This window comes from Salvelinus alpinus, chromosome 2, assembly GCF_045679555.1.
Source record: "Salvelinus alpinus chromosome 2, SLU_Salpinus.1, whole genome shotgun sequence".
In the NCBI taxonomy this organism is placed as follows: domain Eukaryota; kingdom Metazoa; phylum Chordata; class Actinopteri; order Salmoniformes; family Salmonidae; genus Salvelinus; species Salvelinus alpinus.
The window spans coordinates 88,945,341-88,957,920 of record NC_092087.1 but is presented as its reverse complement, the minus strand read 5'-3'; the positions used below and the strand labels follow the sequence as shown (position 1 = coordinate 88,957,920).

The 12,580-nt window shown below is 42.1% G+C and overlaps 1 protein-coding gene across 1 annotated transcript; it reads left to right on the top strand.

Moving 5' to 3' along the window:
* Positions 1-1,930: 1,930 nt before the first annotated feature.
* On the top strand, positions 1,931-8,986 carry LOC139551942 (B-cell receptor CD22-like). The gene is made up of 5 exons (XM_071363271.1): positions 1,931-3,199; positions 3,299-3,576; positions 4,569-4,649; positions 4,890-4,970; positions 8,849-8,986. Exons 1-5 carry the CDS (start codon positions 2,920-2,922, stop codon positions 8,984-8,986), a joined length of 858 nt encoding a protein of 285 aa, XP_071219372.1. The 5' UTR covers positions 1,931-2,919.
* Positions 8,987-12,580: the final 3,594 nt, after the last annotated feature.

Below are 12,580 nucleotides of genomic sequence, written 5' to 3'. Positions count from 1 at the left end.
AATCACATAAAAAATCAGCTGACACTTAACAAACAACATATTCTAAAAACAGGACAGGTCAAAGTAAAATAGACAATATGGTCTGGACAACCAGGCTAGTCACTGCTGTCCAGGAGATTCATCCCGTGGGCTAAATTGTCATGATCAGTGGTTTCAAGTTTGTATCCTTCAGTGTTTTACTAAGCTGATCATAGTGAGAGAAAAATCATATTTCTGTATTTGCCGCTGTGTAAACACATTGCAAATAGGCTCAGGATTACTCCTCCTGATAAAATTGGGTAGCTGAAATTAAGAGCTTAATTAGCCAAATTGATTAGTCACAGGAATCAGGACTAATTAAGTTGATGAAACAGCCTGTTTTACAAACGGTGGACCTACCAAATGGATGGGCATTCATTAAATTCTATTGTGGGCCGATATGGTAGAAAACACCCCCGTAAACACAGGCCGAAGTCTTTTGGACATCTTTTTTGGTCATGTCCGAACTGGCAGTCTTCTTTGGTGTTTTACAAATGGTAGGCCTACAACATAGATGGGCATTCCTAAAAATACATTTCAGACAACACTGTAGGCTATACCTCATTAAGCACCGTCCAACACTGACGCCTTTTGGATGTATTTTTTTGGTGCATTCTGGACCGGGCTTCATTTCCACGTTCACAGACGTTGGTTTTTGGTCTGGTCCGGACCAAATCTGAACCAATCATAGACGTCGGTGTTTGGTTGAGATTTTGCCCAGTCTGGACCAGCTTTCATTTGGCCCAAACACAGACGTACATAAATCACGTCTTTTAATCTTTCATTCGGAACCTAAAGTGAACCTAACTTCAACGTCTGGAAAAACAAGCATTTTAAAACCATGACCTAGAGAGGTAACACCGGCGATCGACTTAACACTTTACAACTAAGCACGCTGAAAATAAACAAGCCTTCTGCAGAGCAGCACACACTGTGCACCAACCAACAGCTCCACACAGAGAGCCAGAAGAGCTTTATTTCCTCCTTCCTGACTGCTGATGTGCTCTTAAAGTGGCAGCGCACGGTGAAGGCTCTGTGCAGAATACACCACAACATTAAACTATATATGGATAACAGGCTACATTAGACTATATATGGATAACAGGCTACATTAGACTATATATGGATAACAGGCTACATTAGACTATATATGGATAACAGGCTACATTAGACTATATATGGATAACAGGCTACAATAGACTATTTAAATGGATAACAGGCTACATTAGACTATATATGGATAACAGGCTACATTAGACTATATATGGATAACAGGCTACATTAGACTATATATGGATAACAGGCTACATTAGACTATATATGGATAACAGGCTACATTAGACTATATATGGATAACAGGCTACATTAGACTATATATAGACTATATATAGACTATATATAGATAACAGGCTGCATTAGACTATATATAGATAACAGGCCACATTAGACTATACAGTATATGGACAGCAGCAGTCAATACAGTAGGCTATGGTGATGATGTTACTGATTCCTCTGCTAACTAATGCTACTACCAGTACTGTACACAAGGGTCAACAGTGTAACATAATATGATAGTGGCATGTTGTACTACTACAGACATCAGTGTTTGTGTAATTAAATGTGACTTTGTCAAGTAGCCAGTGTTGTGTTTCACCATTCTATCTGATGTATTGTCAGTTTGTAATGTTGTTATTAGTCCAACATTATTGAGGACTTTATTATTAGGATGGTGCAGTAATGTTGAGATGCCAGTAGGGAGAGCTCTAGTCTAGAACACTGCAGTAATGTTGAGATGCCAGTAGGGAGAGCTCTAGTCTAGAACACTGCAGTAATGTTGAGATGCCAGTAGGGAGAACTCTAGTCTAGAACACTGCAGTAATGTTGAGATGCCAGTAGGGAGAGCTCTAGTCTAGAACACTGGAACCTTCAGTACCACTTTGATACAGCTGATGATGAGTGTAAATGTAATGGGTTTGTAGAATAGAATGAATGACATCATGGAACTGATCCATCCTGGATGAGCTGCGCTACCTGAGCCACTTGTGTGGGTTGTAGACTCCGTCTCATGCTACCACTAGAGTGAAAGCACCGCCAGCATTCAAAAGTGACCAAAACATCAGCCAGGAAGCATAGGAACTGAGAAGTGGTCTGTGGTCACCACCTGCAGAACCACTCCTTTATTGGGGGTGTCTTGCTAATTGCCTATAATTTCCACCTTTTGTCTATTTGTCTATACCTTTTGTCCATTTGCACAACAGCATGTGAAATTTATTGTCAATCAGTGTTGCTTCCTAAGTGGACAGTTTGATTTCACAGAAGTGTGATTGACTTGGAGTTACATTGTGTTGTTTAAGTGTTCCCTTTATTTTTTTGAGCAGTGTATATCTATCAATCAATATTTTAGTGTGTAACATCCTGTCAGTCCCTGACCATAGAGAGCCCTCGGTTCTCTATGGTGTTTAGGTCAGAGTGTGACTAGGGGGGTGTTCTAGTCATTTATTTTCTATGTGGCTGGTTTGTATGGTTCCCAATTAGAGGCAGCTGGTAATCGTTGCCTCTAATTGGGGATCATATTTAGGAGCCTGCTTTGTGGGATATTGTTTTTGAGTGAGTGCATGTTGCACCTCAGTGCTGCACGGTTGTTGTTTGTTTCTTGGTTTATTTTAAGTTTCACTAAAAATAAAGATGTGGAACTCCAATCACGCTGCGTCCTGGTCCGTCTCTCCACACGATCGTGACTCATCCATTTCCCTGAATGTGCTTTACCACAATGTCATCATTATTTTTAGTGATTCTGTTTCAGAATTTATTTTACTCTGAATTAATAATTTATTATAATTTATAAATTATTTCAAACTCACCCGTAAAATGTAAACACAAGTGTTGCTATAAATAAATACAATGTATTTTACACCAGATGGTCCAAGGAACACCTCAGTGTCAGTCAGTCCCTCTGGTGAAATAGTGGAGGGCAGTTCAGTGACTCTGACCTGCAGCAGTGATGCCAACCCACCTGTGGACAAATACACCTGGTACAAGAAGAATGGAGCTTCACTGACAGGATCTGAAAACTCCTTCCTCATCACCAACATTAACTCTGAGGACAGTGGAGAATACTACTGTGAGGCTGAGAGTATATATGGGAGTCTCAACTCTTCTTCTGTGTCTGTGGACGTTCAGTGTTAGTACACCTAACCTCATCTTTTGATCAGAGGATCACATTTAAATTCATATTTCAATTACAAGTAAAACACTATTTAAAACACTATTGTCACATATTGTCCACCAGATGGCCCAAAGAACACCTCAGTGTCAGTCAGTCCCTCTGGTGAAATAGTGGAGGGCAGTTCAGTGACTCTGACCTGCAGCAGTGATGCCAACCCACCTGTGGACAAATACACCTGGTACTTTCAAAATGAGACTTTTCTAAATGGATTTGGACAGATCTACAACATAAGTAAGTTCAAGTCTAAGGACAATGGACATTACCACTGTGAGGCCTGGAATGGAAGAGGATCTAGGAACTCTACAGCTCTGATGATCATTTTACCAGGTGAAGTTTCATCTTATATATTTCAATACAAAACAACGTTTCAAACTAATATTAATAATTACACTTTGGCTTATAATGTTTTTTAATTATATATACGTTGAGATGAGATCCCTTAACAAACATTGTATTATTGTCCTGTACTACGTTTATTTTCAGTTTATAACATGCCAGCACTCGTATCATCTACATTATCTTTTAGAGAAACAGTCATCAGTTCTGACTGCAGCTGTAGGAATCATAGTGGTTGTTCTGGTTCTCATCCTCTGTCTCTCTGGACTCATGTGGTTCAGGTGAGTTAAAATGGATGTTTGTATTATTCTTTCACACTGATTTGTTACTAACTTCATTCTGTCATTCATTTATTGGCACAACGCCCTTAACAGTTAGGCTTCCTGGTACGGCAGGTAGCTTAGTGGTTAGAGCGTTGAATTTGTACCCAAAAGGTTGCAAGATCAAATCCCAGAGCTGAAAATATAAAGTTTAGTTGTTCTGCCCCTGAACAAGGCAGTTAACCCACTGATCCAAGGCCATCATTGAAAATAAGAATGTGTTTGTAACTGACTTGCCTAGTTAAATAAAGATGTATTAGTAACATATAAACTTACTTACTTACAGAGCAGAACTCACTCTGTCCCTCATTACAGGAGATCCACAGGAGGAAGTGATGCCACAGCAGACACACAGGTGATTCTATTAGTTGCAACAGGCTTTCAGCTGTGTCTTAATGGGGCAACAAACTAAATGTGCACCCAGGGGGTTATAACTCCGTTTTCATTCATTTACGGTGAAATTACAGTCTCTCTCATACTATTTTCATTGTTACCTCTCTCTCTCTCCACAGAGTGTCCGTCCTGACTAACAGTGACATGACAGTCTCTCTCATACTATTTTCATTGTTACCTCTCTCTCTCCACAGAGTGTCCGTCCGGACTAACAGTGTCACGACAGTCTCTTTCGTACTATTTTCATTGTTACCTCTCTCTCTCTCTCTCCACAGAGTGTCCGTCCTGACTGTAACAGTGACACGTACACAGCTCTGAACATGAGGACCACGTCCCCTGACTACGACACTCTGGCAGTAAGTCTCTTATCATTCATGTTGATTGTTTGTGAGTGTGTTGGTGTTTTATATTTGAATGTGTTTAGAGAAAATGATGGAAAGACTAGTGTTTCAGTCTCTCTCTCTGTCTCTCTCTCTCTCTCTCTCTCTCTCTCTGTCTCTGTCTCTCTCGCCTTCTCTCCCGCTCTCTCTCTCTCTCCCTCCCTCTCCTTCTCTCCCGCTCTCTCTTTCTCGCTCTCTTTCTCTTTCTGCCCACAGAGTGTCCATCCTGACCCTAACAGTGATACGTACACACCTTTGAACATGAGGACCAGGTCACCAGAGTATGACACCCTGGCAGTAAGTGTGTGTGTGTGTGTGTGTGTGTGTGTGTGTGTGTGTGTGTGTGTGTGTGTGTGTGTGTGTGTGTGTGTGTGTGTGTGTGTGTGTGTGTGTGTGTGTGTGTGTGTGTGTGTGTGTGTGTGTGTGTGTGTGTGTGTGTGTGTGTGTGTGTGTGTGTGTGCGTATAAAATGTTTAGTGGGAGTGCTACTTCAGTATGTCTTCTTTCAGAATGTGAGGGGAATCTCCCACTGAAGTGAAGCACCACATAACCTGGACTGAAGAGAATCACCACAGACCCTGGACTGAAGAGAATCACCACAGACCCTGGACTGAAGAGAATCACCACAGACCCTGGACTGAAGAGAATCACCACAGATCCTGGACTGAAGAGAATCACCACAGAACCTGGACTGAAGAGAAGCACCACAGATCCTGGACTGAAGAGAATCACCACAGAACCTGGACTGAAGAGAAGCACCACAGATCCTGGACTGAAGAGAAGCACCACAGATCCTGGACTAAAGAGAAGCACCACAGATCCTGGACTGAAGAGAAGCACCACAGATCCTGGACTGAAGAGAACCACCACAGATCCTGGACTGAAGAGAAGCACCACAGATCCTGGACTGAAGAGAATCAGGAGGAAAAAATCTTATTTTCTTGTGTACCAATGTGTTTACTATCTTTAGTTTTATTTAGATCTTTTTCTATGGGATTTTGCCACATACAGATGTTTTATAACATCAATAGTCTTACTTTGATCAGCAACTAACATTAATAATACTGATAACAGCTTTTTAATATTTTTAGCTCTTGGGTCAAGTTCTCCTGATGTGTTCAATGATGATTTACTTTGTATTGCTGTCAGGTATTATTACTCATTTTATAATACGTAATACCATATTGTTCCGTGTCATGATATATTTTTTATATAAAAATAAATGTAATCAGTCCATTACATACATTTAAACATTTGCAGTTTTTACTTCTAATTTCTGACATTTTGGTAGGCTATTTGTTAGTCAACTTGTCTATAATTTCTAAATACATGCAGTGGTGACACGTCATTCAAGGCAGCTGGAACAGAGCTCAATCTGTTTTCAGCCCCATGGTTAGATTTTTACGTTGCTTTTTTGCCTATTTTGACATTAATACGTGTCACATATCAGTTTGCAAACAAAGTTTAAAAAAAAGCATTGATGGCTGCAAGCCTGTTATGGCTGCAAGCCCGACGCCGGTACACCTATGACAACATCCAGCTCAAGTGCAGGGCGCGAAATTCAAAATCTATTTTTTTTAAATATTTAACTTTCACACATTAACAAGTCCAATACAACATTTGAAAGATAAACATCTTGTGAATCCAGCCAACATGTCCGATTTTTTAAATGTTTTACAGAGAAAACACCACATATATTTATGTTAGTTCACCACCAAAAAAAAAAGAGGACAGACATTTTTCACAGCACAAGTAGGATACAAGTAGCATGCACAAGCCAACCTAACTAACCTAGAACCAACCTAAATGACCTAGAAAAAACTACCTCAGATGACAGTCCTATAACATGTTACACAATAAATCTATGTTTTGTTCAAAAAATGTGCATATTTTAGCTATAAATCAGTTTTACATTACTGCTACCATCATAGCTACAGTCAGAAATCGCACGGGAGTAGCCAGAGAAAATACAGACACCAACGTCAACTACCTAATTACACATCATAAAACATTTCAGAAAAATATATGGTGGATAGCTAATGAAAGACAAAGATCTTGTGAATACAGCCAATATTTCCGATTTTTGAAGTGTTTTACAGCGAAAACACCACATATATTTATGTTAGTTCACCACCAAATACAAAAGACAGACAGACATTTTTCACAGCAACGGTAGCATGCAATTAGCATGCACAAAGCTAACCTAACTAACCTAGAACCAACCTAGAACCAACCTAAATAACCTAGAAAAAACTCCCTCAGATGACAGTCCTATAACATGTTACACAATAAATCTATGTTTTGTTCGAAAAATTTGCATATTTTAGCTATAAATCAGTTTTACATTACTGCTACCATCATAGCCACCATCACAGCTACAGTCAGAAATCGCACGGGAGTAGCCAGAGAAAATACAGACACCAACGTCAACTACCTAATTACTCATCATAAAACATTTCAGACAAATATATGGTGGATAGCTAATGAAAGACAAATATCTTGTGAATACAGCCAATATTTCCGATTTTTGAAGTGTTTTACAGCGAAAACACAATATATCGTTATATTAGCTTACTACAATAGCTAGCACACAGCAGCATTGATTCTAGTCAAACGGTAGCGATAGCACAGTTCGACAGATATATGAAAAAGCATCCCAAATTGGGTCCTTATCTTTGTTGATCTTCCATCAGAATGTTCTCCAAGGGGTCCTTTGTTCAGAACCGTCTTTATTTCGATCCAGAACGAACGATTTCCCTCTTGAATTAGCAAGCACACTGGCCGTGCGGTGCTAACCTCTCTTTCTTGAACCAATTCTTGCGACGCATCACCTCTAAAGTCCAGAATAAATTTCAATAATATAATTAAACTATATTGAAAAAACATACTTTAGGATGATATTGTGACATGTATCAAATAAAATCGAAGCCGGAGATCATATTCACCTTTAACGAGGGTTTTCCAGGAGCCGAGTCAAGGTCCAACTTCGCGCCCAGGAAAAAAAATAAAGTGCGCACTTCTCACTCCAAGAGGTTGTGTTCAATCCCAGGACGAGATAATCAAGTCATTTCTGCTCTCACTTCCGCATGACACCCAGGGGAAGGCGTATGACGTGTTTCTACAGTCCTAAGTGACATGCCCTTTTATAGACAAGGTCTTGAAGAGAGACATCGCTTTTGGAAATCTCACTTCCGGATAGGAAATGGGCTGTAAAAAGAGTTCTGTTCCACTTAGAGAAATAATTCAAACGGTTTTAGAAACTAGAGACTGTTTTCTATCCAATAGTAATAATAATATGCATATTGTACGAGCAAAAATTGAGTAAGAGGCCGTTTGAAAATGGGCACCTTTTTCCAGTTATTCAATACGCCCCCTGCAGCCATAACAAGTTAATAAAGTCGCATACAAACATGGTCTCGTTTTTGCTTTCTTGAGTAAGGCAGCTCCAAAATGCAGGTGTTGCAGCTTAGTGCTTTCTGTGGTGGCGGGGCAGCCAGCATAAAATACGGAGCGTAGGGGTTGGTAATGTTCTCTAGTTGTGCTGTGATTGGCCCAGTGTTCTGTCACTCATGGGGACACTACGTCACAGCAAAATCTATGGGTAGAGCTCGAAATGTCAAGCCCCTTGGGTGCTGCCATAGATTTACATTAGAAATGCCCATCCAAAAAGGCTCAAGGTCATTGGCTAAGACAAAATTACGTCAAATCGCGTTAAATCTACCATAGCTTTGATTGGACTGATTGGACAAACTTTCAAAATCTTAGCTGACAAGCAGTCATCATCATGCATCAGGTCAACAATCTACTGGCAAATCCTTCTCAATCCTTGTCATTTGAAATGATAGATAAAACGTATCAGTGCTCATTGGCCATTGGACATAAACATTACACAACAAGTTGGAAATCACAAATTCAACAATGAGTGCTAAGGCAGCACTGCAGGCCCGGGTTTGATCCCGGACTGTTACAGCCGGCTGTGACCGGGAGACCTATGAGGCGGAGCACAGTTGGCCCAGGGTCATCTGGGTTAGTGGAGGGTTTAGCCGGCCGGGATGTCCTTGTCTCATCATGCTCTAGTAACTCCTTGTGGCCTGGCGCCTGCAAGCTGACGTCGGTCGTCAGTTAAACAGTGTTTCCTCCCACACATTGGTGCCTGCTGTTTGTCCTCCTGTCCAGGGGGTGGAGCTGGAGAGCACCAGGCTGGTGATCAGGTACCCAGACCGCTGGATGCAGAGAACCCCTCCCTCTCCTCAGAGGACCAACCCTATAGGCCTCAACACCTCCTCAGCCCCCCAGTACACTTCCACAGGGTAAGAACATCTGTCTTTGTCAAAACATCAGCTATCATTTATAAACATATTTAAGCAGGTTTTTACCAATCAACTCATATATCATACCTCCATAGAGATAGACAGAGGACTCTAGTGCCCAAAAGACAGTTTTAGCATTGGCAGCACCTTTGAGGACTTTCACTTTCAGGTTTCTCTCTCTCAATTAAATTCATTTCAAATCAATTCAAAGGCCTTTATTGGCATGGGAAATATATGTTTACATTGCCAAAGAAAGGGAAATAGATAATAAACAAAAGTCAAATCAACTCAAAAAAATGTACAGTGATCATTACAAAACAGCTCCAAATGAGTATAGACATTTCAAATGTCATGTTATGTCAATATACAGTTTTGTAACAATGTCTCTCTCGCTCTCTCTCTCCCCACTCTCTCTCTCTCTCTTTCCCCCTCTCTCTCTCTCCCCCATCTCTCTCTCCCCCCATCTCTCGCTCTCTCTCGCTCCCGTATCTCTCTTTCTTTCTCTCACTCTCTCGCTCTCTCCCCCTCTTCTCTTTCTCTCAATCTCTCACACTCTCTCTCTCTCTCTCTAACCCCCTCTCCTCTCTCTCTCTCTCCCTCCTCTCTCTCTCTCCCCCATCTCTCTCTCCCCCCATCTCTCGCTCTCTCTCCCGCCCCTCTCTCCCCCCCCGCTCTCTCCCCCTCTCCCCCCATCTCTCGCTCTCTCTCCCGCCCCTCTCTCCCCCCCGCTCTCTCGCTCTCTCCCCCTCTCTCTCTCGCTCCCGTAGCTCTCTTTCTTTCTCTCGCACTCTCTCTCTCCCCCCTCTTCTCTTTCTCTCGCTCTCTCTCTCTCGCTCTCTCTCCCCCCCCCTCTCTCTCTCGCTCCCGTATCTCTCTTTCTTTCTCTCACTCTCTCGCTCTCTCCCCCTCTTCTCTTTCTCTCAATCTCTCACACTCTCTCTCTCTCTAACCCCCTCTCCTCTCTCTCTCTCTTCCCCCTCTCTCTCCCTACCCCCCCTCTTTCACCCCCTCTTCTCTTTCTCTCTATCTCTCTCTCTCTCTCTCTCTCTCTCTCTCTCTACCCCCCTCTCTCTTGCTCCCGTATCTCTCTTTCTTTCTCTCTCTCTCCCCCTCTTCTATTTCTCTCTATCTCTCACACTCTCTCTCTCTCTCTCTTCTATTTCTCTCTATTTCTCTCTATCTCTCACACTCTCTCTCTCTCTCTCTCTCTCTCTCTCTCTCTCACCCCCTCTCCTCTCTCTCTCTTCCTCTCTCTCCCTATCCCCCCTCTCTCTCTCTCTCTCCCCCTTCTCTTTCTCCCTTTCTCTCTCTCTCCCCCCTCTCTTTCTCTCGCTCTCTCTCCCCCCTTCTCTATCTCTCTCTCTCCCCCTACCCCCCCCTCTCTCTCTCTCGCTCCCGTATCTCTATCTCTCACTCTCTTTCTCTCTGTCTCTCACACTCTCTCTCTCTCTAACACCCTCTCCTCTCTCTCTCTTTAACACCCTCTCCTCTCTCTCTCCCCCCTTTCTCTTTCTCTCCATCTCTCACACTCTCTCTCTCTCTCTAACCCCCTCTCCTCTCTCTCTCTTCCCCCCCCCCTCTCTCTCTCGCTCCCGTATCTCTCTCTCTCTCTTTCTCTCTTCAACCATAAGCCTGACCAGAGAGAAAGATACAGGAAACCATGGCAAATCTGACCACCCTGAACACCACGCACCTTCCGGATATGACAGAGGGAGGAAGAGGAAGAACAGAATAATGAATATGAAGATTGAAAAAGAGGAAGACATTTCCCCTACTTTAAAAGAGAACAGGAGGCTTGGATAGAATGGGGGTGTTGGGGGGTGTCACCCCTTTTGTAGTCTTCTGACACACAGCACAGACAGCACACTGGACATACAGTATGAGTGTTTGAAGTGTCAATCAAAGTGATTTCCTTCCCCCTTCCCTCCCTCGGGCCTTAGTGCCAGGTTTGTTATTTTGTTATTGAACCAAGTGGACGAGGATATGATTGGGACATATTAGTCTCCCAGGGCAGACAGGTTGCCTCTAACAATGTTAACAAGGTTGTGGCTGTTTCACTACGTCTGGGATTTCCGAGACAAGTGGAGACATATAGACTGGAGGCTGTAGTAATGTTGAGTTGCCAGTAGGGAGCGCTCTAGTATGGAACACTGGAACCAAACATACAACGCCTTTCATCTGTTCTGGAACCTTCAGTACCAGCTGATGAAGAGTGATGGGAATGGGTCACATTTTGCCTCTTGTAAAACATGTAGGTCCACTCCTCAAATAAAGAAATGTAACTACAGTATTCTGACTTTAGACCATTTTCTATTTAGATACAGTAACATCCCTTATGTGACATGCTGTTCCTGCATGTTAATGACCTGACTAGACTACTTTTAAATGTGTCAACCACAGAACTCACACTTAGGCTACGCCTGCTTCTACTAATACTTACAGTAGACTACTTCTTGTTTCCACACAGTGACAGTACGTTGACTCACTGTACAAGACCTCTCCCCTTCACTTCACTCTGTAAGTACATTTGACGATATCTTGAAATATAGTTTTAGTTTTGATGTTTTTAGCCAAACATCACATGACTTCCTGTATCTTTGTTCTTGTTGGTTTATTTTGAACTGTGTTTTGGTTGTTACATCAGGGCCTGTATTCATAAAGTGTCTCAGACGGTCCGTATAATTATGATCTAAAAGGCTAAACTGATCCCAGATCAGCTCTGCTACTCTGATACACTTTGTGAATACTGACCCTGGACTGTTGTTTCACCAGGAATACCCAGATCTCCATTCAATAGGGTCATGTTCACTGTCAAAGTATAACAGGGTCAAGTATAAATGTGTGTGTGTGTGCGTGTGTGCGTGTGTGCGCGTGCACGTGCGTGTGTGTGTGTGTATACATGTATTTCGACATATTAATCTGATTTGTTAGATATACAGTCACGACCATAATCATTGGCACCCATGACAAACACTGAGCTATATTGTTGTGTTTAGGAGTATTATTAACATGAGACACAGTGATGGTAGGTTGTGTTTAGGAGTAGTATTAACATGAGACACAGTGATGGTAGGTTGTGTTTAGGAGTAGTATTAACATGAGACACAGTGATGGTGGGTTGTGTTTAGGAGTAGTATTAACATGAGACACAGTGATGGTAGGTTGTGTTTAGGAGTAGTATTAACATGAGACACAGTGATGGTGGGTTGTGTTTAGGAGTAGTATTAACATGAGACACAGTGATGGTAGGTTGTGTTTAGGAGTAGTATTAACATGAGACACAGTGATGGTGGGTTGTGTTTAGGAGTAGTATTAACATGAGACACAGTGATGGTAAGTTGTGTTTAGGAGTAGTATTAACATGAGACACAGTGATGGTGGGTTGTGTTTAGGAGTAGTATTAACATGAGACACAGTGATGGTAGGTTGTGTTTAGGAGTAGTATTAACATGAGACACAGTGATGGTGGGTTGTGTTTAGGAGTAGTATTAACATGAGACACAGTGATGGTGGGTTGTGTTTAGGAGTAGTATTAACATGAGACACAGTGATGGTAGGTTGTGTTTAGGAGTAGTATTAACATGAGACACAGTGATGG